The sequence below is a fragment of the Pongo pygmaeus genome, chromosome 6 (assembly GCF_028885625.2).
Source record: "Pongo pygmaeus isolate AG05252 chromosome 6, NHGRI_mPonPyg2-v2.0_pri, whole genome shotgun sequence".
Lineage (NCBI taxonomy): Eukaryota > Metazoa > Chordata > Mammalia > Primates > Hominidae > Pongo > Pongo pygmaeus.
Window position 1 is genome coordinate 5,548,555 of NC_072379.2, and position 25,571 is coordinate 5,574,125.

The 25,571-nt window shown below is 52.2% G+C and overlaps 1 protein-coding gene across 2 annotated transcripts in view; it reads right to left on the minus strand.

Annotated features, from left to right (window-relative positions):
- Nucleotides 1–17,403, minus strand: part of FBXL18 (F-box and leucine rich repeat protein 18) — a 36,243-nt gene extending 18,840 nt beyond the window's left edge. For both annotated transcript variants that reach the window (XM_054496082.2, XM_054496083.2), the window contains exons 1-3: nucleotides 17,250–17,403; nucleotides 5,239–5,457; nucleotides 673–2,216 (exon numbers count right to left, since the gene is read on the minus strand). In XM_054496082.2, the coding sequence (XP_054352057.1) occupies nucleotides 673–2,216; nucleotides 5,239–5,457; nucleotides 17,250–17,267 (1,781 nt within the window). In that variant the 5' untranslated portion in view covers nucleotides 17,268–17,403. The remainder of the gene's footprint in view (nucleotides 1–672; nucleotides 2,217–5,238; nucleotides 5,458–17,249) is intronic.
- Nucleotides 17,404–25,571: the final 8,168 nt, after the last annotated feature.

Here is a 25,571-nt window from a genome sequence, read left to right on the forward strand (position 1 = left end):
TGAGGTGGAGGATCACTTGAGCCCAGGAGTTCGAGACTACTCTGGGCAACATAGTGAGACCTTGTCTCTACAACATTTTAAAAATATATATATAGCCAGGCGTGATGGCATATGCCTGTAGTCCCAGCTACTTGGGAGGCTGAGGCAGGATTAATTGAGCCCAGGAGGTTGAGGCTGCAGTGAGCTATGATGGCGCCACTGCACTCCAGCTTGGATGACAGAGCGAGACCCTGTCTCAAAAATAAATAAATAAATAAAATTTAAATTTTTTAGAAAAAGGAATTGCCTTGCAAAGTCAGGTCAGAAAGGCCTGGGTTCAAATCCTGACTCCCCCACCTACTAGCTCTGCTGAGTGGCAACAGTGATGCACCTGGCGGGCTCGTGAGACGATTACACAGGATGACTCACAGTAGGGCCAGGCAATCACTCAAACACTATCAGGAATAAGGACACTAAGCTCAGACATCCGCCTCCTGCACCCCCGGCTCCTCTAGATGCCGCTCTCCTCAGAGCCCCCTGAGACCGACGTGGCACGCTGAGAGGCCCCGCCCCAGCCTCTGCGCTCCTGGAGAGCAGGCCTGCGGCAGGGCTGCCTCCAAGCTCCACGCGAACGCCCCACTTCCCTCCGCCAGCCTCCAGCAGAGGCCAGGGAGGTCCCCGCGGCCCCCTCACCTGAGGTCCCTCAGCCGCTTGCAGTGCTTCAACATATCTGAGAGCGCGGGCATGTACACCACCTTCCCCATCATGCCCAGGTTGGCCAGCGACAGGGACCGCAACTGCTGGCACTGCAGGCCGATACTGACCAGCCCGGAGCCCGTAAGGACGCTGGGCAGCTGTGCGAGCGTCAGGTGCCGCAGGAAGGCCAGCTGACCGATGGCGGCCACCTCCGAGTCCCCGACGCTCTGCGCGCGGCTGCAGGGTGGGAGCGAGTTGCGGATGGCGGGCTCGTTGCGCGGCATGGCGGAGGAGAAATTGGACCCGATCAGCTCAAGGTGTTCTAGGAAGGGCAGGTTCTTCAGCAGAGACCAGAACACGGAGGAGGGCTGGGGGCCCGCCTGGCCCGAGAAGGGGCTGGGACAGGACTGCACGCCCACACGCACTTTCTTGCCAAAACCGCGCGGCACTGCGTGCATGGCCGGCTGGGCGGGCGCGCGGTCCGCGCGCGGCGCAGAGTCGGCGACAGAGCAGACAGGCAGGGAGAGGGAGCGCAGGTGACGCAGCCGGGCCAGGAGCTGGCAGAGGTGGCGGCCCAGGCCCTCCGAGCTGTGGTGGTGGGCGGCCGAGAGGTTCAGGTGGCGCAGGTTGCAGCAGGACGCCACCAGCGTCTCCAGGATGCTGCTGTCGATGTCGTCCTCCGCCTTGCGGAGCAGCGAGTCTGGGGACAGGCAGTGGACGCAGCCGCTGAGGTTCAAGCTGGCCAGGCTCCGCAGGTCCTTCCCACCGTTGATGACCTGCTGGATCAGATGGCCGCCTGACAGGGTGCAGCGGCTGAAACTGAAGTAGAACGGGTTGTTGAATTTCATGTGCTGCAGGAGGGAAGAGCCGTTCAGCCAGGACTTGGGCAGCTGCAGGGCATCCAGCGCGACATTGCGCGCCATGGAGTCCAGGAGGTTCTTCGTGGCGCCGCTCTCCGCGAAGCTGCCGGGGACGGAGATGAGGAAGGCGTGGAGGTTCTGAGGAGTACGGTCGCTAAGCACAGCCAGGTAGAGCCGCACCACCTCCTGGTTGATGTAGCCAGGGGCCAGGCGCGCATAGAAGACCCGCAGGTTCTGGTAGTGCGGCACGTTGCTCTGGCCCACCATAAGCTGGCCCGAGAGGATGGCGCCCTCGCGCGTGCGGTCCAGAATCTCGAAGTAGAGCAGCAGCTTCTCCAGGCTGGTGCAGCAGGGCACCACGCCGTAGGAGGGAGTGAACAGCGTCTGCTTGAGCTCCCGCACGCGGCTCAGTGTGGCCTTGCACTCGCTGCTCAGCTGGCTGGCGTCGAAGCCGGGGCTCACGTCGATGGCCAGCGAGCGCAGGTGCTGCAGGGCCGAGAGCATCTTGGAGAGGCGCAGGGAGGTGAGGTGGCAGCCCGAGAGGTTCACCTTCACCAGGCTGCGGCAGCGGGCCACGTGTTCCACGGTGGAGCCAGGCAGCCAGTAGCAGCCAGCCATGCTCAGCTGCTGGATCTCCCGGCCGATCTCCTTCACCAGCTGCCTCACTTTGTCCTCGCTCGCCTGCGGGACAGAGGCAGGGCGGGGAGAGGAAGGAAAGGGCTGAAGGCACCTACGGGTCTCCAACCCTCAGTGCACATACTCCCCCTTGCAGCAGCTGCTCCACCGGGAGGGAAGCTCCCCACCTCTCCCTGCCTACCTGCCCGCACACTGACCTGGAGCCAAGAGTCAAGAGTCCCCAGCTAAGTGGGGTGCAGCCACGGTGGAAAACGGTTTGGTAGGCGGGCACGGTGGCTCATGCCTGTCTTCCCAGCACTTTGGGGAGCCAAGGCAGATGGATCACCAGAGGTCAGGAGTTCGAGACCAGCCTGGCCAACACGGTGAAGCCCCATCTCAACTGAAAATACAAAAACTAGTCAGGAGTGATGGCGCGCGCCTTTAATCCCAGCTACTCCAGAGGCGAAGGCAGAAGAATCGCTTGAACCTGGGAGATGGAGGTTGCAATGAGCCAAGATCTGCCACTACACTCCAGCCTGGGCAACAGAAAGAGACCCTGTCTCAAAAAGAAAAAAAAAGGCCGGGCACAGTGGCTCACGCCTGTAATCCCAGCCCTTTGGGAGGCCGAAGAAGGCGGATCACCTGAGGTCAGGAGATCGAGACCATCATGGCCAACATGGTGAACCCTCATCTCTACTAAAAATACAAAAATTAGCCGGGTGTGGTGGTACGCGCCTGTAGTCCCAGCTACTCGGGAGACTGAGGCAGGAGAATCTCTTGAACCCGGGAGGCAGAGGTTGCAGTGAGCCGAGATGGCACCACTGCACTCCAGCCTGGCGACAGAGAAAGACTCCGTCTCAAAAAAGAAAAAAAAAAAAAAAAAACGGTTTGGTGGTTCCTCAAAAAGCTAAACACAGGGCTACCACATGACCCAGCAATTTCACTCCTAGGGACAGACCCAAAGGAACTGAAAGCTGAGACTCAGCCTCCCTACTCTGTGCCTGTTCACTGCGGCAGATTCACGAGAAGCCACAGGTACACACAGCCCCAGTGTCCATCAACAGGTGGACGGACGAACCAAATGCCAACTGTCCACAGGGGGAAACGCGATCCAGCCACAAAGAGGAAGGAAGGCCGGGCGCTTCCGTGCACGCCTGTAATCCCAGCACTTTGGAAGGCCAAGGGCAGAGACATCAGTTAATCTCAAGGGATAGAGACCAGCTTGGGAAACACAGCAAGACCCCATATCTACCAAAAAAAAATATATGTTAGCCAGGCGTAGTGGCGCACATCTGTGGTCCCACCTACTTGGGAGGCTGAGGCAGGAGGATGGCTTGAGCCTGGGAGGTGGAGGTTGCAGTGACCTATGATCGAGCCACCACACCCGGCCTGTTCCTGTTTTTTGAAACAAGGTCTCACTCTATTATCCAGGCTGGAGCACAGCGGTATAACAGTAGCTTACTGCAGCCTTGACGTCCCGGGGTTCAAGAGATCCTCCCACCTCAGTCTCCTGAGTAGCAGGGATTACAGGTGCCCACCACCACGCCCAGCTAATTTTTTGTATTTTTTGTAGAGACAGGGTTTCACCATGTTGGCCAGGCTGGTCTCGAACTCCTGACCTCAGGTGATCCACCCACCTTGGCCTCCCAAAGTGCTGGGATTACAGGCGTGAGAGCCACTGCACCTGGCCTTATTTTTATGTTTAAGATACGTTACCAGGCCGGGGGTGGTGACTCACACCTGTAATCCCAGCACTTTGGGAGACTGAGGCGGGCGGATCACGAGGTCAGGAGATCGAGACCATCCTGGCTAACATGGTGAAACCCCATCTCTACTAAAAGTACAAAAAATTAGCTGGGCGAGGCCGGGCGCAGTGGCTTACGCCTGTAATCCCAGCACTTTGGGAGGCTGAGGCGGGTGGATCACCTGAAGTCAGGAGTTCAAGACCAGCCTGGCCAACATGGTGAAACCCCGTCTCTACTAAAAATATAAAAACTACCCGGGCATGCTGATGGACGCCTGTAATCCCAGCTACTCGGGAGGCTGAGGCAGGAGAATTGCTTGAACCCAGGAGACGGAGGTTGCAGTGAGCTGACACAGTGCCACTGCACTCCAGCCTCGACGACAGAGTGAGACTCTGTCTCAAAAAAAAAAAAAAAAATTAGCCGGGCATGGTGGCTGGCGCCTGTAGTCCCAGCCACTCGGGAGGCTGAGGCAGGAGAATGGCATGAACCCAGGAGGCGGAGCTTGCAGTGAGCTGAAGATCGCACCACTGCACTCCAGCCTGGGCAACAGAGTAAGTTCCAGCTCAAAAAAAAAAAAAAAAAAAAAAAAAAAAGGGCGGGCATGTTGGCTCACTCCTGTAATCCCAGCACTTTGGGAGGCTGAGGCGGGCGCATCACAAGGTCAGGAGATAGATTAACCCACAGTGAAACCCTGTCTCTACTAAAAATACAAAAAATTAGCCAGATGCGGTGGTGGGCACCTGTAGTCTCAGCTACTCAGGAGGCTGAGGCAGGAGAATGGCATGAACCCAGGAGGCAGAGCTTGCAGTAAGCCAAGATCACGCCACTGTACTCCAGCCTGGGCGAAAGAGTGAGACTCTGTCTCAAAAAAAAAAAAAAAAAGAATGGCTAAAACTTAAAAAACTGACAGTACCAAGTGTTGACAAGGCTGCAGAGCAATTGGAACTCCAGCACCCTGCTGGGGGGTGCAAAATGGTGCCCTCCCACTGCACCACTGGAGATCTGCACATTTAACTTTACAACAAACAAGACCCAGCAATTCCACTCCTAGGGATCCACCAGAAAGCACATCTCCAACCCCTCTCCCCAACTCCCAAGGCCCTAGGTTCCCTCCCAGAACCATGTCCACATACATCCACGCCCTCCTCCCCAGGCAGCACACCACCCATGCTTTTCTGCCCCTTGCTTCTGTCCCTCAATGCATCCTGCAGACGGCGCCAGTCAGGACTTGGAGTTCCTGCCGCCTTTCCATCAGCACACAGGGTTCCACTGCAGAGCTGTGCCCAGTCCTCAAAGATTGAGATCTAGCTTGTTTCTCATCTCCTGCCCCCACGCCTGCTCACCTGATAGTCCTTTTGCAGCAACACGGTGTGGATGAGGCTTTTGTCAAGGCACAGGGCTGCAAGCTTCCGACAGGTACGCCTGACGTTCAGAATCAGATCTGTGCTAGGGACGTGACTCAGGATGTGAAGGAGGATCTCATCAGAGAACCCTAGGAGGTGGACCCCATCCGCCATCCCGGCTGCTGCAGGGTGCATGTCATCATCATCATTGGATATGTCCTGAAAATAAGGGGGACACCAAATTCCCACAGGATCCCCAAGGATGGCTGTCAGCCTAGCCTGCAACTAGGGAGAGAAGCAAAGAGAAGCCCTTATCCATGGGAAAGAAGGTGCTTTTACTAAAACTCTCAACTGCATAACAAAGAATTCATGAAATCCTTCAAAACCCCATGATAGAGCTGTAAGCCAGGGTCTCCCTTCAAAAATGAAAGATTAGAAAAAAAGATCATCATGTGTTTATTTAATTCTTTTTTTGTGAGACAGAAGTTTCACTGTTGTTGTCCAGGCTGGAGTACAATGGCGTGATCTCGGCTCACTGCAACCTCTGCCTCCCAGGCTCAAGAGATTCTCCTGCCTCAGCCTCCCAAGCAGCTGGGACTACAGGCGCATGCCACTTTGTCCAGCTAATTTTTTTGTTTTTTTGTAGAGACAGGGTTTCCCTATGTTGCTCAGGCTGATTTCAAACTCCTGGGCAAGTGATCCTCCTGCCTTGGCCTCCCAAAGGGTGTTTTGTTATAATAGAGACAGGGTCTTGCTATGCTGCCCAGGCTGGTCTTGAACTCCTGGGCTCCAGCCTCCCAAAGTGCTGGGATTGCAGGTGTGAGCCACCAGGCCCGGCCTCTTTTTTCTTTTTTTTTTAGACAAGGTCTTGCTTTGTCACCCAGGGTGGAGTGCAGTGGCACATTCTCGGTTCACTGCAACCTCCGCCTCCCAGGTTGAAGCAATTCTCCTGCCTCAGCCTCCCAAGTACGTGGGATTATAGGCGACTGCCACCACGCCCGGCTAATTTTTGTATTTTTAGTAGAGACGGGGATTCACCATCTTGGCCAACCAGGTCGTGAACTCCTGACCTCAAGTGATTCGTCTGCCTCAGTCTCCCAAAATGTTGGGATTGCAGGTGACCCACCATGCCCGGCCTTTTTTTTTTTTTTTTTTTTTTTTTGGAGAGTCTCACTGTGGTCCAGGCTGGAGTGCAGTGGTGCGATTTTAGTTCACTGCAACCTCTACCTCGCAGGTTCAAGAGATTTTCGTGCCTCAGCCTCCTGAGTACCTGGGATTAAAGGCATGCACCACCATGCCCAGCTAATTTTTGCGTTTTTAGTAAAGACAGCGTTTCGCCATGTTGGTCAGGCTGGTCTTGAACTCCTGGCCTCGAGTGATCTGCCCTCCAAAACGCTGGCCTTTCAGGCATGAGCCCTGCACCTGGCCATGCACACTTCCTTTTGCATTGCTGTAGTTCATATCTGGCAAATTACAAGGTGTTCTTCCCTAATGTGGGCCTGAGTCAAAACGCCTGATGCCTTTTTGGTTTATACGATGAAGAGGGAGAAGAGCTGGACCTAATGAGACATGAAGTCCCCAAATCAGGGACAAAGGAAGGCAGAAGGCTTTACCAAGGGGAGCCTCTCAGAGCTGCTCTCTGTAAAGACCATGCCGAGGAGAGAGTGCCCGGAATTATCTCTACTGCATCATCTTTCCGGGGACTGTGTCTACACGACCCTCTGACTCCAGCCTGCTCCTGCTTCCTGTACATATTTGCCTGGATGGAAGCTCTGAGTTTTGCAAAGCCAGGCTGCTGCCATGGCAACCGTGAAGGCTGTGGAGGAAGAGCCTGTCTGCACACCCCACACAGGTGTCGGAGGTTTCCTGGGAACTCTGACTGCGACAGTCCTTTTACCCTCTCCAGACAGGCTTCCCATCCTGCTAAGCCCTCGCCAGGCCCTAGACAGGTGTGCTGGAATGTGTCCCACCTTTCTTCCCTGGGAACAAAGAAGTACCCTCCATCCACCAAAAGAGAAAGCCACACGGAAACCAAAGGACATGGCCCGTAAGCACCCATGAGGCTCATGAGGGTCAGAGGTTCGACACTTACTTCTACCTTCCCTCCTAATATTTTAATAATTAGCAAAACAAGGCCGGGCGCGGTGACCCACACCTGTAATCCCAGCAGTTTGGGAGGCCGAGGCGGGGAAATCACAAGGTCAAGAGATCGAGACTTGGCCAACATGGTGAAACCCCGTCTCTACTAAAAATACAAAAATTACCGGGGCATGGTGGCAGGCGCTTGTAGTCCCAGCTACTCAGGAGGTTGAGGCAGGAGAATCGCTTGAACCTGGGAGGCAGAGATTGCAGGGAGCCAAGATCACACCACTGCACTCCAGCCTGGGTGACAGAGCAAGACTCTGTCTCAAAAGAAAATTAGCAAGACAGGCTGGGCACAGTGGCTCACGCCTGTAATCCCAGCATTTTGGGAGGCTGAGGCGGGCAGATCACGAGGTCAGTTCTCGAGATCAGCCTGGCCAACATGGTGAAACTCCGTCTCTACTAAAAATACAAAAATTAGGCCAGGCGCGGTGGCTCACGCCTGTAATCCCAGCACTTTCGGAGGCCAAGGCAGGCGGATCACGAGGTCAGTTCTCGAGACTAGCCTGGCCAACATGGTGAAACCCCATCTCTACTAAAAATACAAAAATTAGCCAGGCGTGGTGGCATATGCCTGTAGTCCCAGCTACTCGGGAGGCCAAGGCAGAAGAATCACTTGAAACCAGGAGGTGGAGGTTGCAGTGAGCTGAGATCGCGCCACTGCACTCCAGCCCGGTGACAGAGCGAGACTCCATCTCAAAAAAAAAAAAGAAAGAAACAAATACAAAAATTATCTGGGCCTGGTGGCGGGCACCTGTAATCCCAGCTACTCGGGAGGCTGAGCAGAATTACTTGAACCCAGGAGGCAGAGGTTGCGGTGAGCCGAGATCGCGCCATTGCATCCAGCCTGGGCAACAGAGCGACACTCCGTCTAAAAATATATATATATATATATTAGTGGGACACAGTGGCATGCGCCTGTTGTCCCAGCTACTCAAGAGGCTGAGGTGGGAGGATCGCTTCAGCTCAGCAGGTTGAGGCTGCAGTGAGCTAGGATCTTGCCACTGCACTCCAGCCTGGATGACAGACAGAGACCTTGTCTCAAAAAAAAAAAAAGATAAATAAATAAAAATCAGATTTCTGGAACCCACCCCAGACTTGTGGGGCCCAATCCCAAAAGACAGACTCCCAAATCAGGGACAACCTTTATCAGAACCAGAGACAAACTTTATCGGAATCAGAGACAATCTTTATCAGAACCAGGGATAATCTTTATCAGAACCAGGGCCAATCCTTATCATAACCAGGAACAATCCTTATCAAGGAATGAACTGTACCCCTCCCAATTCCCGATTTGCAGATTTATGAAAGAATGCCATCACAGAGCTCACGTGGTAAGAGTGAGAACTTAGGGCAAAACACTATTAAAAACTCCAGCATTGGGCCAGGCGCTGTAATGCTGCTCATACCTGTAAAACCAGCACTTTCAGAGGCTGAGATGGGTGGATCACCTGAGGTCAGGAGTTTGAGAAAGGCCTGGGCAACATGGTGAAACCCCGTCTCTACTAAAAATACAAAACTTAGCCTGGTGTGGTGGCGCACACCTGTAGTCCCAGCTACTCAGGAGGCTGAGGCAGAAGAATCACTTGAACCTGGGAGGCAAAGGTTGCAGTGAGCCGAGATCGCACCACTGCACTCCAGCCTGGGTGACAGAGCGAGACTCTGTTTCAAAAAAAAAAAAAATCCAGCATCATATAGATTCCACAGTTACACGACCATACTGAATTTTTTTTAAAACCGCATAGAAATCACAAGAATTTTTTTTAAAAAGAGAGGGAGAGACAGCAGGCCAGGAATTAAGTTCCAGCTCTCTCCATCCAGCCCCAGCAAATTCCACAACATCATTTTTTCCACATGCTGTGCCCCAAATAAAAGAAATTTTGGCCAGGCGCGGTGGCTCACGCCTGTAATCCCCAGCACTTTGGGAGGCCAAAGGAGGCGGATCACGAGGTCAGGAGTTCCAGACCAGCCTGGCCAATATGGTGAAACCCCATGTCTACTAAAAACACAAAAATTAGCCAGGCATGGTGGTGGGCTACTGTCCACAGCAACTATCCAGCAACTCGGCGGCTGAGGCAGAAGAATCGCTTGAACCCAGGAGGCGGAGTTTGCAGTGAGCTGAGATTGTGCCACTGCACTCCAGCCTGGGTGACAGAGTGAGACTCCATCTCAAAAAAAAAAAAAGAAGTTTCATCTCAGTCCAGACCCCTGATGCAATTGTGGGGCCAGCACCCAACCTGCTGGGGCAGGCATTTGAGGGGTGATGCCCAGACAACAGGAGAAGCTGGCCCAGGAAGCAGCTCAAATGGGCCCCCACCCCTACTCTCCATCTCCGGCCAGAGGACCCTAGGAGGCAGCTGCTGGGCGGGCGAGTTGAGTCATTTCCCTGGAACTTAGGCTTCCGGAGACAACTTTGTTAAGCTAAGGCATCTTGCACCAAAAAAGGTGGCAAGCTCTGGAGAGGAAACAAAAACCAGGGTGCAGGAAGGGCGCGGTGGCTCATTCGGGTAATTCCAGCACTTTGGGAGGCTAAGGCAGGCAGATCACCTGAGGTGAGGAGTTCGAGACTAGCCTGGCCAACATGGTGAAACCCCATCTCGACTAAAAATACAAAAATTAGCTGGGCATGGTAGCAGGAGCCTGTAATCCCATCTACTCGGGAGGCTGAGACAAGGAGAATTGCTTGAGCCCAGGAGGTGGAGGTTGCAGTGAGCCAAGATCACACCACTGCATTCCAGCCTGGGCGAAAGAGTAAGACTCTGTCTCAAAAAAAAAAAAAAAAGAAAAAAAAAAAAACCCAAGTTGCAGCCTGGGCAATGTGGCAAAACCTCGTCTCTACAAAAAAATAAAAAAATTAGTTAAGCCAGGCACGGTGGCTCATGCCTGTAATCCCAGCACTTTGGGAGGCCAAAGCAGGCAGATCACGAGGTCAGGAGTTCGAGACCAGCCTGACCAACGTGGTGAAACCCCGTTTCCACTAAAAATACAAAAATTAGCCGGGCATGGTGGCACGCACCTATAGTCAGTCCCAGCTATTCAGGAGGCAGAGGTGGGAGGATCACCTGAACCTGGGAAGTGGTGGCTGCAGTGAGCCGTGATCACGCCACTGTACTCCAGCCTGGGCAACAGAGCGAGATCCTGTCTCCAAAAAAAAAAAAAATCTAGGTAACTGGCCGGAGGTCAAAGGCCAAGTAATGCCTGCCACAGGGCCTGGGCTCCTAAGCCCAGAACCTCCCTTCCCTCCACCACCAGGAAAGTGCAGCTGAGGCTTCCAGACAGGTCCCAACCAGGCACCTCATTCCTGGGGTCTCCTGAAATTCCAATTCTGGTGTGAGTGGCAGGCCCTGGAATGTGCTTACCAGGCACAATAGGAACCACTGGCTATAATGACAACTTGAAAGTGGTTTAAGGAGTTTAGTTATTCGCTAAACTCTGTGTTTTATGTACTTTTCAGAATATGTAACATTTCACAGTTTTTTCAAAACCGTTTTTTTGTAGAGATGGAGTTTTCCCATGTTGCCCAGGCTGGTCTCAAACTCCTGAGCTCAAGTGATCTGTGCCCGGCCTAGTTTTTTTCAAAAGTTAAGCAAAATTAAGATCTGAAATCTTGGCCGGGTGTGGTGGCTCACGCCTGTAATACCAGCACTCTGGGAGGCCAAGGCAGGTGGATCACGAGGTCAGGAGATCGAGACCATCCTGGCTAACACGGTGAAACCCCGTCTCTACTAAAAATACAAAAAAATTAGCCAGGGGCCGGGCGCGGTGGCTCACGCCTGTAATCTCAGCACTTTGGGAGGCTGAGGTGGGCGGATCACCTGAGGTTGGTAGTTCAAGACCGGCCTGACCAACATGGAGAAACCCCATCTCTACTAAAAATACAAAAAAAAAAATTGTATTTTTTTACAAAAATACAAATGCGGACATAGTGGCACGTGCCTGTAATCCCAGCTACTTGGGAGGCTGAGGCAGGAGAATCGCTTGAACCTGGGAAGCGGAGGTTGCAGTGAGCTGAGATCGTGCCATGGCACTCCAGTCTGGGCAACAAGAGTAAAACTCCATCTCAAAAAAAAAATTAGCCAGATGTGGTGGCAGGCGCCTGTAGTCCCAGCTACTTGGGAGGCTGAGGCAGGAGAATGGTGTGAACCCGAGAGGCAGAGCTTGCAGTGAGCCGAGATCATGCCACTGCACTCCAGCCTGAGCGACAGAGCGAGACTCCGTCTCAAAAAAAAAAGGATCTGAAATCTTATTACCTGCGAAAAAACATCTACCTAGAACCCTAACCTGGGCTGGGCACAAGGGCTCACACCTGTAATCCCAGCAATTTGGGAGGCCAAGGTGGGAGGATCACTTGAGGTCAGGAGTTTGAGACCAGCCTGAGCAACATAGTCACACCCCATCTCTAAAAAAATTTTAAAAAGAAAAAGAGAAATAAAAATAAAGAATGGGCCGGGCACACTGGCTCACGCCTGTAATCTCAGCACTTTGAGAGGCTGAAGCAGGGGATCACGAGGTCAGGAGTTCAAGACCAGCCTGGCCAAGATGGTGAAACCCCATCTCTACTAAAAATACAAAAATTAGCCAGGCAGGGTGGCGCACACCTGTAGTCTCAGCTACTTGGGAGGCTGAGGCAGGAGAATCGCTTGAACCCGGGAGACAGAGGTTGTGGTGAGCCGAGATTGTGCCATTGCACTCCAGCCTGGGCGACAAGAGTGAAACTCCGTCTTAAAAAAATAATAATAAAAGGCCGGGCGCAGTGGCTCACGTCTGTAATCCCAGCACTTTGGGAGGCCAAGGCGAGTGGATCATGAGGTCAGGAGATCGAGACCATCCTGGCGAACATGGTGAAACCCCGTCTCTACTAAAACTACAAAAAAAATTAGCCAGGCGTGGTGGCAGGCGCCTGTAGTCCCAGCTACTCGGGAGGCTGAGACAGGAGAACGGCGTGAACCCGGGAGGCGGAGCTTGCGGTAAGCCGAGATCGCACCACTGCACTCCAGCCTGGGTGACAGAGTGGGACTCCATCTCAAAAAAAATAAATAAATAATAATAATAATAATAATAAATAAAGAATGGGCCCTAACCTATTTATGACTCAGGCACCCAGTGAAATCACAGGATTCACAAATCAACTGGTAAGACGTCTGGGATGTGCTTTAACTAATCCACGGGAGACAGGAGAGGTGGGGAAGAGTGGGGGGAGAGAGGGAGACAGAGATGAACCCAGATGGGTCATATGTTGACAGCTACTGAAACAAGACAACGAGTGTGTAGAAACAAGTTCACTGGCCGGGCGCGGTGGCTCACCCCAGTAATCTCAGCACTTTGGGAGGCCGGGGTGGGCAGATTACAAGGTCAAGAGAGCAAGACCATCCTGGCCAACATGGTGAAACCCAGTCTCTACTAAAAATACAAAAATTAGCCGGGCGTGGAGGCACGCGCCTGTAGTCCAGCTACTCGGGAGGCTGAGGCAGGAGAATCACTTGAACCCGGGAGGCGGAGGTTGCAGTGAGCCAAGATCGCACCACTGCACTCCAGCCTTCCAGCCTGCTGACAAGAGTGAGACTCCATCTTAAAAAAAAAAAAAGAAAGAAGTTCATTATGCCATTCTTCTACAAATGGGTTAAGTTTTACATTATAAAATAGTGTTGGCTGGGCGTGGTGGCTCACATCTGTAATTCCAGCACTTTGGGAAGCCAGGGGCAGGTGGATCACCTGAGATCAGGAGTTCGAGACCAGCCTGGCCAACATGGTGAAACCTCATCTCTACTAAAAATACAAAAATTAGCCAGGCATGGTGGCAGGTGCCTGTAATCCCAGCTACTCAGGAGGCTGAGGCAGGAGAATCGCTTGAACCCAGGAGGCGGAGGTTGCAGTGAGCCGAGATCATGCCACTACACTCTAGCCTGGGCGACAAGAATGAAAGTCCATCTCAAAAAAAAAAAAAAAGGCTGGCCACAGTGGCTCACGCCTGTAATCCCAACGCTTTGGGAGGCCTAGATGGGCAGATCACGAGGTCAGGAGTTTGAGACCAGCCTGACTAACATGGTGAAACCCTGTCTCTACTAAAAATACAAAAATTAGCCAGATGTGGTGGCGGGCGCCTGTAATCCCAGCTACTCAGAAGGCTGAGGCAAGAGAATCACTTGAACCCAGGAGGCGGAGGCTGCAGTGAGCTGGGATTGCCCCACTGCACTCCAGCCTGGGCAACAGAGCGAGACTCCGTCTCAAAAAAAAAAAAAAAAAAGTGTTTAGGGGCCAGGCACAGCGGCTCACACTTGTAATCCCAGCACTTTGGGAGCCCACAGCAGAAGGATCTCTTGAGCCTAGGAGTTCAAGGCTGTAGTGAGCCATGGTTGTGCCTCTCCAATCCAGCCTGGATGACAGAATGAGTGCCTGTCTCAGAAAAGTAACAAAAACAGACTGGCGTATTGGCTCACGCTTGTAATCCCAGAGCTTTGGGAGGTGGAGGAGGGCATCACTTGAGTCCTGGAGTTCCAGACCAGCCTGGCCAATATAGTGAAACCCCGTCTCTACAAAAATATAAAAATTAGACAGGCGTGGTGACGGGCACCTGTCATCCCAACTACTTGGGAGGCTGAGGCAGGAGAATCTCTTGAATCCAGGAGGTAGAGGCTGCAATGAGCCAAGATTGTGCCACTGCACTCCAGCCTGGGTGACAGAGCAAGACCCTGTCTCAACAACAACAACAAAAAAACTGACCAGGTACGGTGGCTCACACCTATAACCCCAGCACTTTGGAAGGACAAGGTGGGAGGACAGCTTGAGCCCAGGAGTAGAAGACCAGCCTAAGCAATATAGCAAGAAATGTGAAAAGTCTTCAATTGCAGGTGTGATCTAAAGGGATAAACGATGTTAAAGTCTTTACTGTTTCTCCAATGCCCCTCTTCTTAGGACTTTGCTTATCTGCTTGGAATTTTCTAGGCTGCCCTTAAGACATAGCACTGCTGCTACTCAGCCTGTGCACAAGCTGTCCCCTTGACCAGACATGCCACCAAGCAACGGAAACTGCTACACTCTCAAACTTCAGCTCAAAAGCTCCTTTCTTAGGGAAGCCCTCCCAGTACTCTCCAGGCACACTTAACTCACTGCCTCCCACAGCTGACCAGGTCTCCCCTTCCAGCCTCATCAGACAAACTAATGATTTCCCCACCACTCCAGGAATGCCTTCTGAACAGGGAGCATTTTTTATTTACTTTTTTTTGAGACAGGGTTTCACTCCGTCTCCCAAGCAGGAGTGCGGTAGCACAATCATAGCTCATTGCAGCCATGGCCTCCGGGGCTCCAGTGATCCTCCTACCTCAGCCTCCCGAATAGATGGGACTACAGCCCCATGCCCCCACACCAGGCTAATTTTGTAATTTTTGTAGAAATGGGATCTTGTTATGTTGCCCAGGCTGGTCTCGAACTCCTGGCTTCAAGCAATCTTCCTATCTTGGCCTCCCAAAGCACTGGGATTATAGGCAAGAGCCACCATGCCTAGCCAGGGAGTTTTTGTGGGGGTTTTTATGGTTTTTTATTTTTAGGGAGAACACGGTTTTACTCTATTGCCCAGGATGCAGTGCAGTGCTATGATCTCAGCTAAGTACAACCTCTACCTCCCAGGCTCAAGCAATCCTCCCACCTCAGCCTCCCCAGTAGCTGGGACTACAGGTGCACACCACCATACCTGGCTAATTTTTGTGTTTTGTTTTGTTTTGTTTTGATAGAGAGTCTCGCTGTGTCGCCAAGGCTGGAGTGCAGTGGCATGATCTCAGCTTACTGCAACCTCCGCTGCCCGGATTCAAGGGACTCTCCTGCCTCAGCCTCTCGGATAGCTGGGACTGCAGGCATGTGCCACCATACCTGGCTAATTTTTTTGTATTTTTGGTAGAGATGGGGGTTTCACCATGTTGGCCAGGCTGGTCTCGAACTCCTGACCTCGTGATCTGCCCGCTTGGCCTCCCAAAGTGCTGGGATTACAGGCGTGAGCTACCACACCCAGCTAATTTTTGTAGAGACAGGGTTTCCTTGTTCCCCAGGCTGGTCTCAAACTCCTGGGCTCAAGCAATCTGCCCACCTTGGCCTCCCAAAGTGCTGGGATTACAGGCAAGAGCCACCATGCCCTGCCAGGATCATTTTTAATACTCGAGAAAAAGAGGCACTGAGCCCAGACGCGGTGGCTCACACCTGTAATCCCAGCACTTTGGGAGGCCAAGGCGGGTGGATCATGAGGTCAGGAGATTGACACCATCCTGGCTAACACAGTGAAACCCCGTCTCTGGTAAAAAAAAAAAATACAAAAAATTAGCTGGGCGTGGTGGCGGGCGCCTGTAGTCCCAGCTACTCGGGAGGCTGAGGCAGAAGAATGGCATGAACCCGGGAGGCGGAGCTTGCAATGAGCCGAGATCACGCCACTGCACTCCAACCTGGGTAACAGAGCGAGACTCCGTCTCAAAAAAAAAAAAAAAAAAAAGAAAAAGAAAAAGAGGCACTGAACCATGTGAAGTGCTATTTAAAAAAAAAAAAAAAAGCAGAGTCCAGCTGGGTGCTGTGGCTCACGCCTGTAATCCCAACACTTTGGGAGGCCAAGGCGGGTGGATCACCTGAGGTCAGGTGTTCGAGACCAGCCCGGCCAACATGGCGAAACCCCGTCTCTACCAAAAATACAAAAATTAGCCAGGTGTGTTGATGCACGCCTGTAATCCCAGCTACTTGGAAGGCTGAGACAGGGGAATCGCTTGAGCCAGGGAGGCGGAAGTTACAGATCACACCGCTGCACTCCAGCCTGGGCGACAGAGCGGGACTCTGTCTCAAAAACAAAGAACAAACAAACAAACAAGGAACAGAGGGGACTTTGAGCTGGAATTCTGTAAGACCAAGGTACTAGGACCCCCCCTTCTTCCCTGACCTCAAGAACACACAGCTAACTGGAATCTTCATTTCAATCTTATCAATCTGCACTTGAGCCACACACCGTTCCTTGTCAATCAAGAAGCCACTGGGGTCATTTCTAGGCTAAATTCACTTCAAATGTAGAGGGGCGGTGAGCACAGCGACCCCCAGCCATCTCCAGAGACCCCTGCCCCATCACTCTGAGAAGACACTTGAGCCTCTCACTCTTGCTCCCTAGAACCCAGGCAAGCTCCTAAATCTGCTAAGTGCACCTAACGATCTGAGACCTGAAAGGTGACAGATACCAACCCAGCTGCCCATACAGATAGGCACGAAGCATCAACGGGAAGCCACTAGTCAGAGTCTAGAGTCCCCGCTGCACCCCTGTCTGCAGAGACCATACTTTGCACCACATTACAGGGACGCGGCGGGCTTCTCCATCGGACCCAGATTTGAGGAGTGTTGGGAAAGAATTCCAGGGTACGTCGTAAGTCCCTCAGGTGAAACGGCTTTTCCTCCATCACCCACCCCCCACGTCATTCAGCAAGCAGGCTCCAGGGAGAAGTGGGCTGGGGCTGAAACTGAGCATCCAGAGATAGAAGATGGAGTGGGACGTGGGCACGGAGGGGGAATGTCCCAGGGCTGCAGGGGCCCAGCCAAGGAACCGGGGCACTGATAAAGGGGTCTTGGAGGAGCCTGGACCCTCATGGGACGAAGAGACGGGGGCAACTCTGGCGATCAGGAATGGACGAGCGAAGGAGGAGACAGCTTGTGCCTTCCGAGGCAGGGTAGGAGTCTTGGGGACAGGATGCGGGAAGGACAGGAGCAGGGGCAAGGCCAGGGTCGGGATGGGAAGGACGGGGCGGGGTAGGGGTCGGGATAGAAAGGATGCAAGGGAACCTGGGTCGGGATGGAAGAACCCAGGGGGACCGAGGCCGCCGAGGCAGAAGCAGAGGGGAGACAGTCGCGGACAGTACCTCTCCGGAGCTGGCCATGTCGCCGGCGGGTCCGAGCCGCCGCCGCGGGATCCGCAACCCCGGGGCCTCCCACCTGCCAGGCTAGGGATGCTCGAAGCCGGCGCGTCCACGGCTCAACCGAGACCCCGGCAAGGAGCGGGCTCTCGTCACTTCCGGCGCCCGCCAACACGCACTTCCGCTCGCCCGCAGGCGGGCCCCAGGCGGCCGCCATGTTGGATGTGGCTCCTCCCGGGGAGCTGCTGGAGCACAAGGGAGACAAGAAGGGCTGCAAGGACCTCTGCCTCTTCTCTGAGCTCGTTCTTAGGCCCCTCTGCCGTCTGCACGCTCCTTTACAGCCACTCGGACTCCCGATGCCGGCCTAGCACGTTCCCGCGCCAGGCTTTTGCATTTGCCCTTCCCACTGTCTTTCATGTGCAAAAGCCACAGGTCCTGAGCACCGCACCCCTCATGGAATAGCGTCGCCTCCTCTCTACCTTCACACACGCCCCGAAACTTGCCTCTCATCCTGTTTGTTTCTCTAGAGATTTTTGCACCATCTGACCGACTGTATTTTTTTTTTTTTTTTTTTTGATCCTCCTCTAATAAACTGAACGCAGGGACAGGATTTCCCAATACCTGAAACTATCCCTGGAATGTGATAGACGCTGACTGAAAACATATTTGCTAGGTAAATATGAATGTATGCGCCCTCACACTTAAGCGTTTGAGTTGTAAAATAATTAGACCCGGCCGGGCTTGGTGGCTCATGCCAGTAACCCCAGCACTTTGGGAGGCCGAGGCGGGCGGATCGCCTGAGGTCAGGAGTTTGAGACCAGCCCGGCCAACATGGTAAAACCCCGCCTCTACTAAAAATACAAAAATTAGCTGGGCGTGGTGTCGCACGCCTGTAGTCCCAGCTATTCGGGAGGCTGAGGCAGGAGAATTGCTTGCACCCGGGAGACGGAGGTTGCAGTAGCTGAGATCTGGCCACTGCACTCCAGATTGAGCAACAGAGTAAGACTCCGTCTCAAAATACATACATACATACATACATACATACATACGCCTGTAATTCCAGCACTTCAGGAGGCCTAAGCGGGAGGATCCCTTGAGGCCAGTCGCTCCAGACCAGCCTGGGCAACACAGCAAGAACCCCCACGCCCTCTACAAAAAATAAACAACATTTCCTGGAGACTGAGGCGGGAAGATCGCTTGAGCCCAGGAGTTCCAGGCTGCAGTGAGCTGAGATTGCACCACTGCACTCCAGCCTGGATGACAGAGCAAGACTCTTGTCTCCTCAACAAATAAATACATAAAAATACTTTACTAATAAAAATCCCTGGGGAAAGTTCATTCTCTGGAATCAAAAGAACTGGGTTTGAGGCCAAGCACAGTGGCTCACGCCTGTAATCCCAGCACTTTGGGAGGCTGAGGCAGGAGGATCGCTTGAGCCCAGGAGTTTGAGACCAGCCTGGGCAACACAGCAAGACTTCTTTCTACAAAAAAATAAGACGAAGAAAGAAAAAAAAGGCCAGGCGCGGTGGCTCACGCCTGTAATCCCAGCACTTTGGAAGGCCGAGGCAGTGAATCACCTGAGGTCAGGAGTTCGAGACCAGCCTGACCAACAAGGTGAAACCCCCATCTCTACTAAAAAAAAAAAAAATACAAAAATTAGCCAGGCGTGGTGGTGTGCACCTGTAATCCCAGCTACTTGGGAGGCTCAGGCAGGAGAATTCCTTGAACCCAGGAGGTGGAGGTTACAGTGAGCCAAGATGGTACCTCCAGCCTGGGCAACAGAACGAGACTCCATTTCAAAAAAATAAAATAAAATCTTAAAATCATGAAAAAAAAAAAAGAAGAAGAAAGAAAGAAAGAAAAAAGAACTGGGTTTGAATACGGGAACTAATTCTGGGTGACCCTAAGCAAGTGTATTCATTTTCTAGGGCTGGCCTAACAAAGTATCACAAACAGGGTAGCGTAAACAGCAGAAATGTCTTCTCTCACAGTTCCAGAGGCCAGAAATTGTAAATAAAGATGATAGCGGATCATGCTCCCTTCAAAGGCTCTAGAGGATCCTCCCTTGCTTTTTCCTTTTAATTTTATATATATACACATATATAAATATACATATATACATTTTTTTTTTGAGATGGAGTCTCGCTCTGTCGCCCAGGCTGGAGTACAGTGGCATGATCTCAGCTCACTGCAAGCTCCGCCTCCTAGATTCACGCCATTCTCCTGCCTCAGCCTCCTGAGTAGCTGGGTCTACAGGCGCCTGCCACCACGCCCGGCTAAGTTTTTGTATTTTTAGTAGAGACGGGGTTTCACTGTGTTAGCCAGGATAGTCTCGATCTCCTGACCTCGTGATCCGCCCACCTTGGCCTCCCAAAGTGCTGAGATTACAGGCGTGAACCACCATGCCGACATTTTTTGTAGCTTGGGTGGTTCCCTGAAATCCTTGGAGTCCCTCGGCCTGCAGCTCATTACTCCAATGTCTTCCTCCGTCTTCAGGTGGCCGTCTCCCCACTGTCTCTCTATGTGTCCTCTCCTTGTCTTCTCAGGACACCAGTCATGTTGGATTTAAGGGCTCATCTTAATCCAGTATGATTTCACCTTAACGAATTACAATCCAACATGATTTCACCTTAACTAATTACATCTGCAAAGACCCCATTACAAATAAGGCCATATTCTAGGCCGGGGGCAGTGGCTCACGCCTGTAATCCCAGCACTTTGGGAGGCCGAGGTGGGTGGATCATGAGGTCAGGAGATCGAGACCATCCTGGCTAACACAGTGAAACCTGTCTCTACTAAAAATACAAAAAATTAGCCGGGTGTGGTGGCGGGCGCCTGTAATCCCAGCTACTCGGGAGGCTGACGCAGGAGAATGGCGTGAACCCAGGAGGTGGAGGTTGTGGTGAGCAGAGATCGCGCCACTGCACTCCAGCCTGGGCGACAAGCGAGACTCGGTCTGAAAAAATAAATAAATAAATAAGGCCATATTCTGAGGTTCCAGGTGGACATGAATATTTGGGGGACACTGTTTACCTTAGCACATCGAGTTTCATCTCATAATCCCCAGGCCTCCTGCCCCCCCCCAACTTCATAGGGTTGATCCACTTAGTATGAAGAGGTCTCTGGTGAGCTCCAATTGTGGATCACGGGGGTGGTTGGGGAACAGAGGGACAGTCCTTGCCCCCAAAGAGCTCATGGTTTCGTCCACAGTAAAGTACAACTTTAGGTATCACAAAAATGAGTGTTGGGGCGGGTGCAGTGGCTCACACCTGTAATCCCAGAACTTTGGGAGGCCCAGGAGGGCAGATCACCTGAAGTCAGGAGTTCAAGACCAGCCTGGCCAACATTCAAAACCTCGTCACTACTAAATATTCAAAAACTAGCCAGGCATGGTGGCGGGCACCTGTAATCCCAGCTGCTCGGGAGGCTGAGACAGGAGAATCTCTTGAACCTGGGAGGCAGAGGTTGCAGTGAGCCAAGATCACACCACTGCTCTCCAGCCTGGGCGATAAGAGCGAAACTCTACCTCAAAAAAAAAAAAAAAGAGTGTTAATGATAGTTCCTGTTGTTTGCTGTTGGGGCCTAATTCTGGCCCAGGCAAGCATCTGGGAGAGTTTCACAGAACCCTGAAGTTTCTCTCTTCCAGACCTCCTGCCACCAGCCTGTCCTCCTCCTTTCGCCTCTGCCCAGCCACTCTGGTCCATGATGTGTGAAACACTCAAGGTCTCATCTACACACTGCGAGGGTCCTTTCTCTGGGGAAAATACTTTCCTCCTGGTCTTGCTGGTTCTGGCCATAACTCAAATGTCACATCCTCCTAGCACGTCTTCCCTGGAATTCTCTTTCCCAGCCTCTCTGACCCATTCCTCCTTTTTCCCTATAATCTGTCACAAGATGCGCTTTTCTTTTTTTTTGTTTTGTCTTTTCTTTTTTGAGATGGAGTTTCGCTCTCATTGCCCAGGCTGGAGTGCAATGGCACGATCTTGGCTCACCACAACCTCTGCCTCCCAGGTTCAAGCAATTCTCCTGCCTCAGCCTCCCGAGTAGCTGGGATTACAGGCATGCAACACCACGCCTGGCTAATTTTGTATTTTTAGTAGAGACGGGGTTTCTCCGTGTTGAGGCTGGTCTCGAACTCCTGACCTCAGGTGATCCGCCCACCTCGGCCTCCCAAAGTGCTGGGATTACAGGCGTGAGCCACCACTCCTGGCCACAAGATTTGTTTTTCATTGCAGCAGTCCTTCCCTTCCCCTTCCCCTTCCCCTCCCCTCCCCTCCCTTTTTTTCCTTTCCTAGACAGGATCTTGCTCTGTTATCCAGGCTGGAGTGCAATGGCACAATCACGGCTCTCTGCAGCCTCAACTCCCAGACTCAAGCAGTCCTCCCATCTCAGCCTCCCAAGGGGGAGCTGGGACCACAGGCATGCACCACAATGTCCAGCTAATTTTGTTTATTTTTTGTACTGACAGGGTCTCACTGTGTTGCCCAGGCTGATCTCAAACTCCTGGGCTGAAGCGATCCTCCCACCTCCCAAAGTGCTGGGATTATAGGCATGAGCCACTCTGCCCAGTCTGACCTGTTTATTTTCTGTCCTCCACTAGAACAGTGCTTGGCAGTAGCAGGCCCTTGATTAATGTTTGCCAAATAAATGATGAATTGAATGAGATAATGCATCTAAGTGTCCAGTGCAGAGGAGTGATTCAATCAACAGAAACTATAACCACTAATACTATTATGAATTCTAGTAAGGAAGTACTCCCACATTGCATGGGTGTCCCCAAGTCTCAGGAATATTCAACATGAAAACCGATGGGGCCGGGTGCAGCGGCTCACACCTGTAATCTCAGCACTTCAGTCTCTACTAAAAAAACAAAAATTAGCTGGGTGTGATGGCGGGCACCTGTAATCCCAGCTACTTGGGAGGCTGAGGCATAAGAATCGCTTGAACCCAGGAGGCGGAGGTTGCAGTGAGCCAAGATTGCGCCACTGCACTCCAGCCTGGGTGACAGAGAGAGACTCCATCTTGAAAAAAAGGAAAGATGGAAACCAGTGAGTGTTGGGTGCAAAGACCCCAGGGGCAGAGTCGGTGCCAGCACCTGGCTGCTCTCGTTCTCACACAGGCCTTTCTGGGATTGGAGAGGCTGGATCTGGGTGACAGTTCCTCACAGTGTCCCCGCAGCTCATGGTGTGAGAGCCCCCTGGGGCGCCTGGCTGACTGTAGTGGGCAGTGGGACTCTGAGGCCAGGACAGAGCACTAGGCCCTGTGGGTTCACTGAGACCCTGGCACAGGACCTGGAAATGAGGCAGGCTTTGGTAATGGTCTGTGACCGTCCCACTCTCCACTCCTTTTCAATTCATCCACAGTGGGGTCTGAAGCCAGGCGCAGTGGCTATAATCCCAGCACTTTGGGAGGCAGAGGTGGGAAGATTCCTTGAGTCCAGGAGTTCGAGACCAGCCTGGGCCACGTGGCGAAACCCTATTACGACAAAAATTAGCCAGGATGGTTGCACATGCTAACATTTATCTTTCTTTTCTTTCTTTTTTTTTTGAGATGGAGTTTCATTCTTGTCTCCCAAGCTGGAGTGCAATGGCATGATCTTAGCTCACTGCAACCTTTGCCTCCTGGGTTCAAGTGATTCTCCTGCCTCAGCCTCCCATGTTGGCCAGGCTGGTCCCCAACTCCTGACCTCAGGTGATCCACCCGCCTCGGCCTCCCAAAGTGCTGGGATTACAGGTGCGAGCCACCGCACCTGGTCGCCATCATCTATGTTTCTTTCCTTTTCTTTCTTTTTCTTTCTCTCTTTCTTAAATAGAGAAAGAGTCCCGCTATGTTTCCCAGGCTAGTCTCTAAACTCAAGAATGAATTCTAGGCTGGGCGCTGTGGCTCACGCCTGTAATCCCAGCGCTCTGGGAGGCCGAGGCAGGTGGATCATGAGGTCAGGAGTTCGAGACCAGCCTGGTCAACATGGAGAAACCCTGTCTGTACTAAAAATACAAAAATTAGCCAGGTGTGGTGGCACACCCCTATAATCCCAGCTACTTGGCAAGCTGAGGCAGGAGAATTGCTTGAACCCAGGGGGCGGAGGTTGCAGTGAGCCGAGATGGTGACATTGTACTCCAGCCTGGGTGACAGGGCGAGACTCTGTCTCAAAAAAAAAAAAAAAAAAAAAAAAAGGAATGAATTCTAGTGTAAACTGTGGACTCTGGGTGATACTGTGTCAACCTAGTTTCATCAGCTGTAACATGTAGCCCTCGTGTGGGGACAGCCAGTACCTGGGAACTCTCTGCACTCACCATTCAGTTTTCTTGGGAAATTAAAACTGCTCTAAAAAATAAAGTCTATTAATTTTTTTGGAACTGCATTTTTTTTTTTTTTTTTGAGATGGAGTTTTGCTCATGTCGCCCAGGCTGGAGTGCAATGGTGTGATCTCAGTTCACTGCAACCTCTGCCTTCCAGGTTCAAGCAATTCTCCAGCCTTGCCTCCTGAGTAGCTGGGATTACAGGCATGTGCTACCACATCCAGCTAATTTTTTTTTTTTCCAAGACGGAGTCTAACTCTGTCACCCAGGCCGGAGTGCAATGGTGCGATTTTAGCTCACTGAAACCTTCACCTCCCGGGTTCAAGTGATTCTCCTGCCTCAGCCTCCCGACTAGCTGGGATTATAGGCACATGTCACCACGCCCAGCTAATTTTTGTATTTGTAGTAAGGACCGGGTTTCGCCATTTGGCCAAGCTGCTCTTGAACTCCTGACCTCAAGTGATCCATCCGTCTCAGCCTCCCAAAGTGCTGGGATTACAGGTGTGAGCCACCGGGCCAGGCTTGAACTGCATATCTGGCCTTCTCACTCCTAGGGATCCTCCCACTCATACCTAATAGCCCCAGGGCCGTTGCATGAGCTACTCGCCTTGGTGAGTGGCCCTCACCCCAACTACGGCTACTTTCTCTTCTTCTTCCTCACATCCCTTCTGCAGAAGCCCTACCCTTCCCTAGACCATGTACGATTCCGTCGCATCCTCTGCCATTGTCCCTCGGAATATTCCTAGATGGCATTTATCACTGTGGATAGTTATCACTACTCAGTGTTTTGGCTAAGATCAAGTGTACCATCATCGTGGGTAATTAAATATGCATTTTAATTAATTAAATATTTAAGTAATTAGTCATATTTGATTAATTAAATATTTGCATTTAATTACAGGTGGCTCATACCTGTAATCCCAGTACTTTGGAAGGTGGAGGCAAAAGGACTGCTTGAGGCCAGGAGTTTCAGATCAGCCCAGGCAATATAGCGAGACCTCCACCTCTACAAAAGATTTTTAAAAATTAGCCAGGTGAGGCCGGGCGCGGTGGCTCACGCCTGTAATCCCAGCACTTTGGGAGGCCGAGATGGGTGGATCACGAGGACAGGAGATCGAGACCATCCTGGCTAACACAGTGAAACCCCTTCTCTACTAAAAATACAAAAAATTAGCCGAGTGTGGTGGCAGGCGCCTGTAGTCACAGCTACTCGGGAGGCTGAGGCAGGAGAATGGCGTGAACCTGGGAGATGGAGGCTGCAGGGAGCCGAGATCGCCCCACTGCACTCCAGCCTGGGCGACAGAGCAAGACTCTGTCTCAAAAAAAAAAAAAAAAAAGGAAAGTCTTGGCCAGGCTCAGTAGCTCATGCTGGTAATCCCAGCCCTCTAGGAGACCAGCAGATAGAAGGATCGCTTGAGGCCAGGAGTTCGAGGCAGATAGAAGGATCGCTTGAGGCCAGGAGTTCGAGGCTGCAGTGAGCGATGATCACACCACTGCACTAAGCCTGGGCAACAGAATGAGATCACATCTCTAAAAATAAAAATAAAATAGCTGGGCGTAGTGGCTCACACCTGTAATCCCAGAACTTTGGGAGGCCGAGGCAGGTGGATCCCCTGGGGTTAGTAGTTCGAGACCAGCCTGGCCAACATGGTGAAACCCCATCTCTACTAAAAATACAAAAAAAATTAGCCTGGTGTGGTGGCGCGTGCCTGTAATCCCAGCTACTCAAGAGGCTGAGACAGCAGAATCGCTTCAACCCAAGAGGCAGAGGTTGCAGTGAGCTGAGAACATGCCATTGCACTCTAGCCTGGGTGATAAGAGTGAAACTCCATCTAAAAAAATAAATAAATAAAATAAAAGGGCCTCATGCCTGTAATCCCAGCACTTCGGGAGGCCAAGGCGGGCGGATCACCTGAAGTCAGGAGTTTGAGACCAGCCTGTACAATATAGCGAAACCCTGTGTCTACTAAAAACACAAAAATTAGCCGGGCATGGTGGCACGCGCCTGTAGTCCCAGCTACAAGGGAGG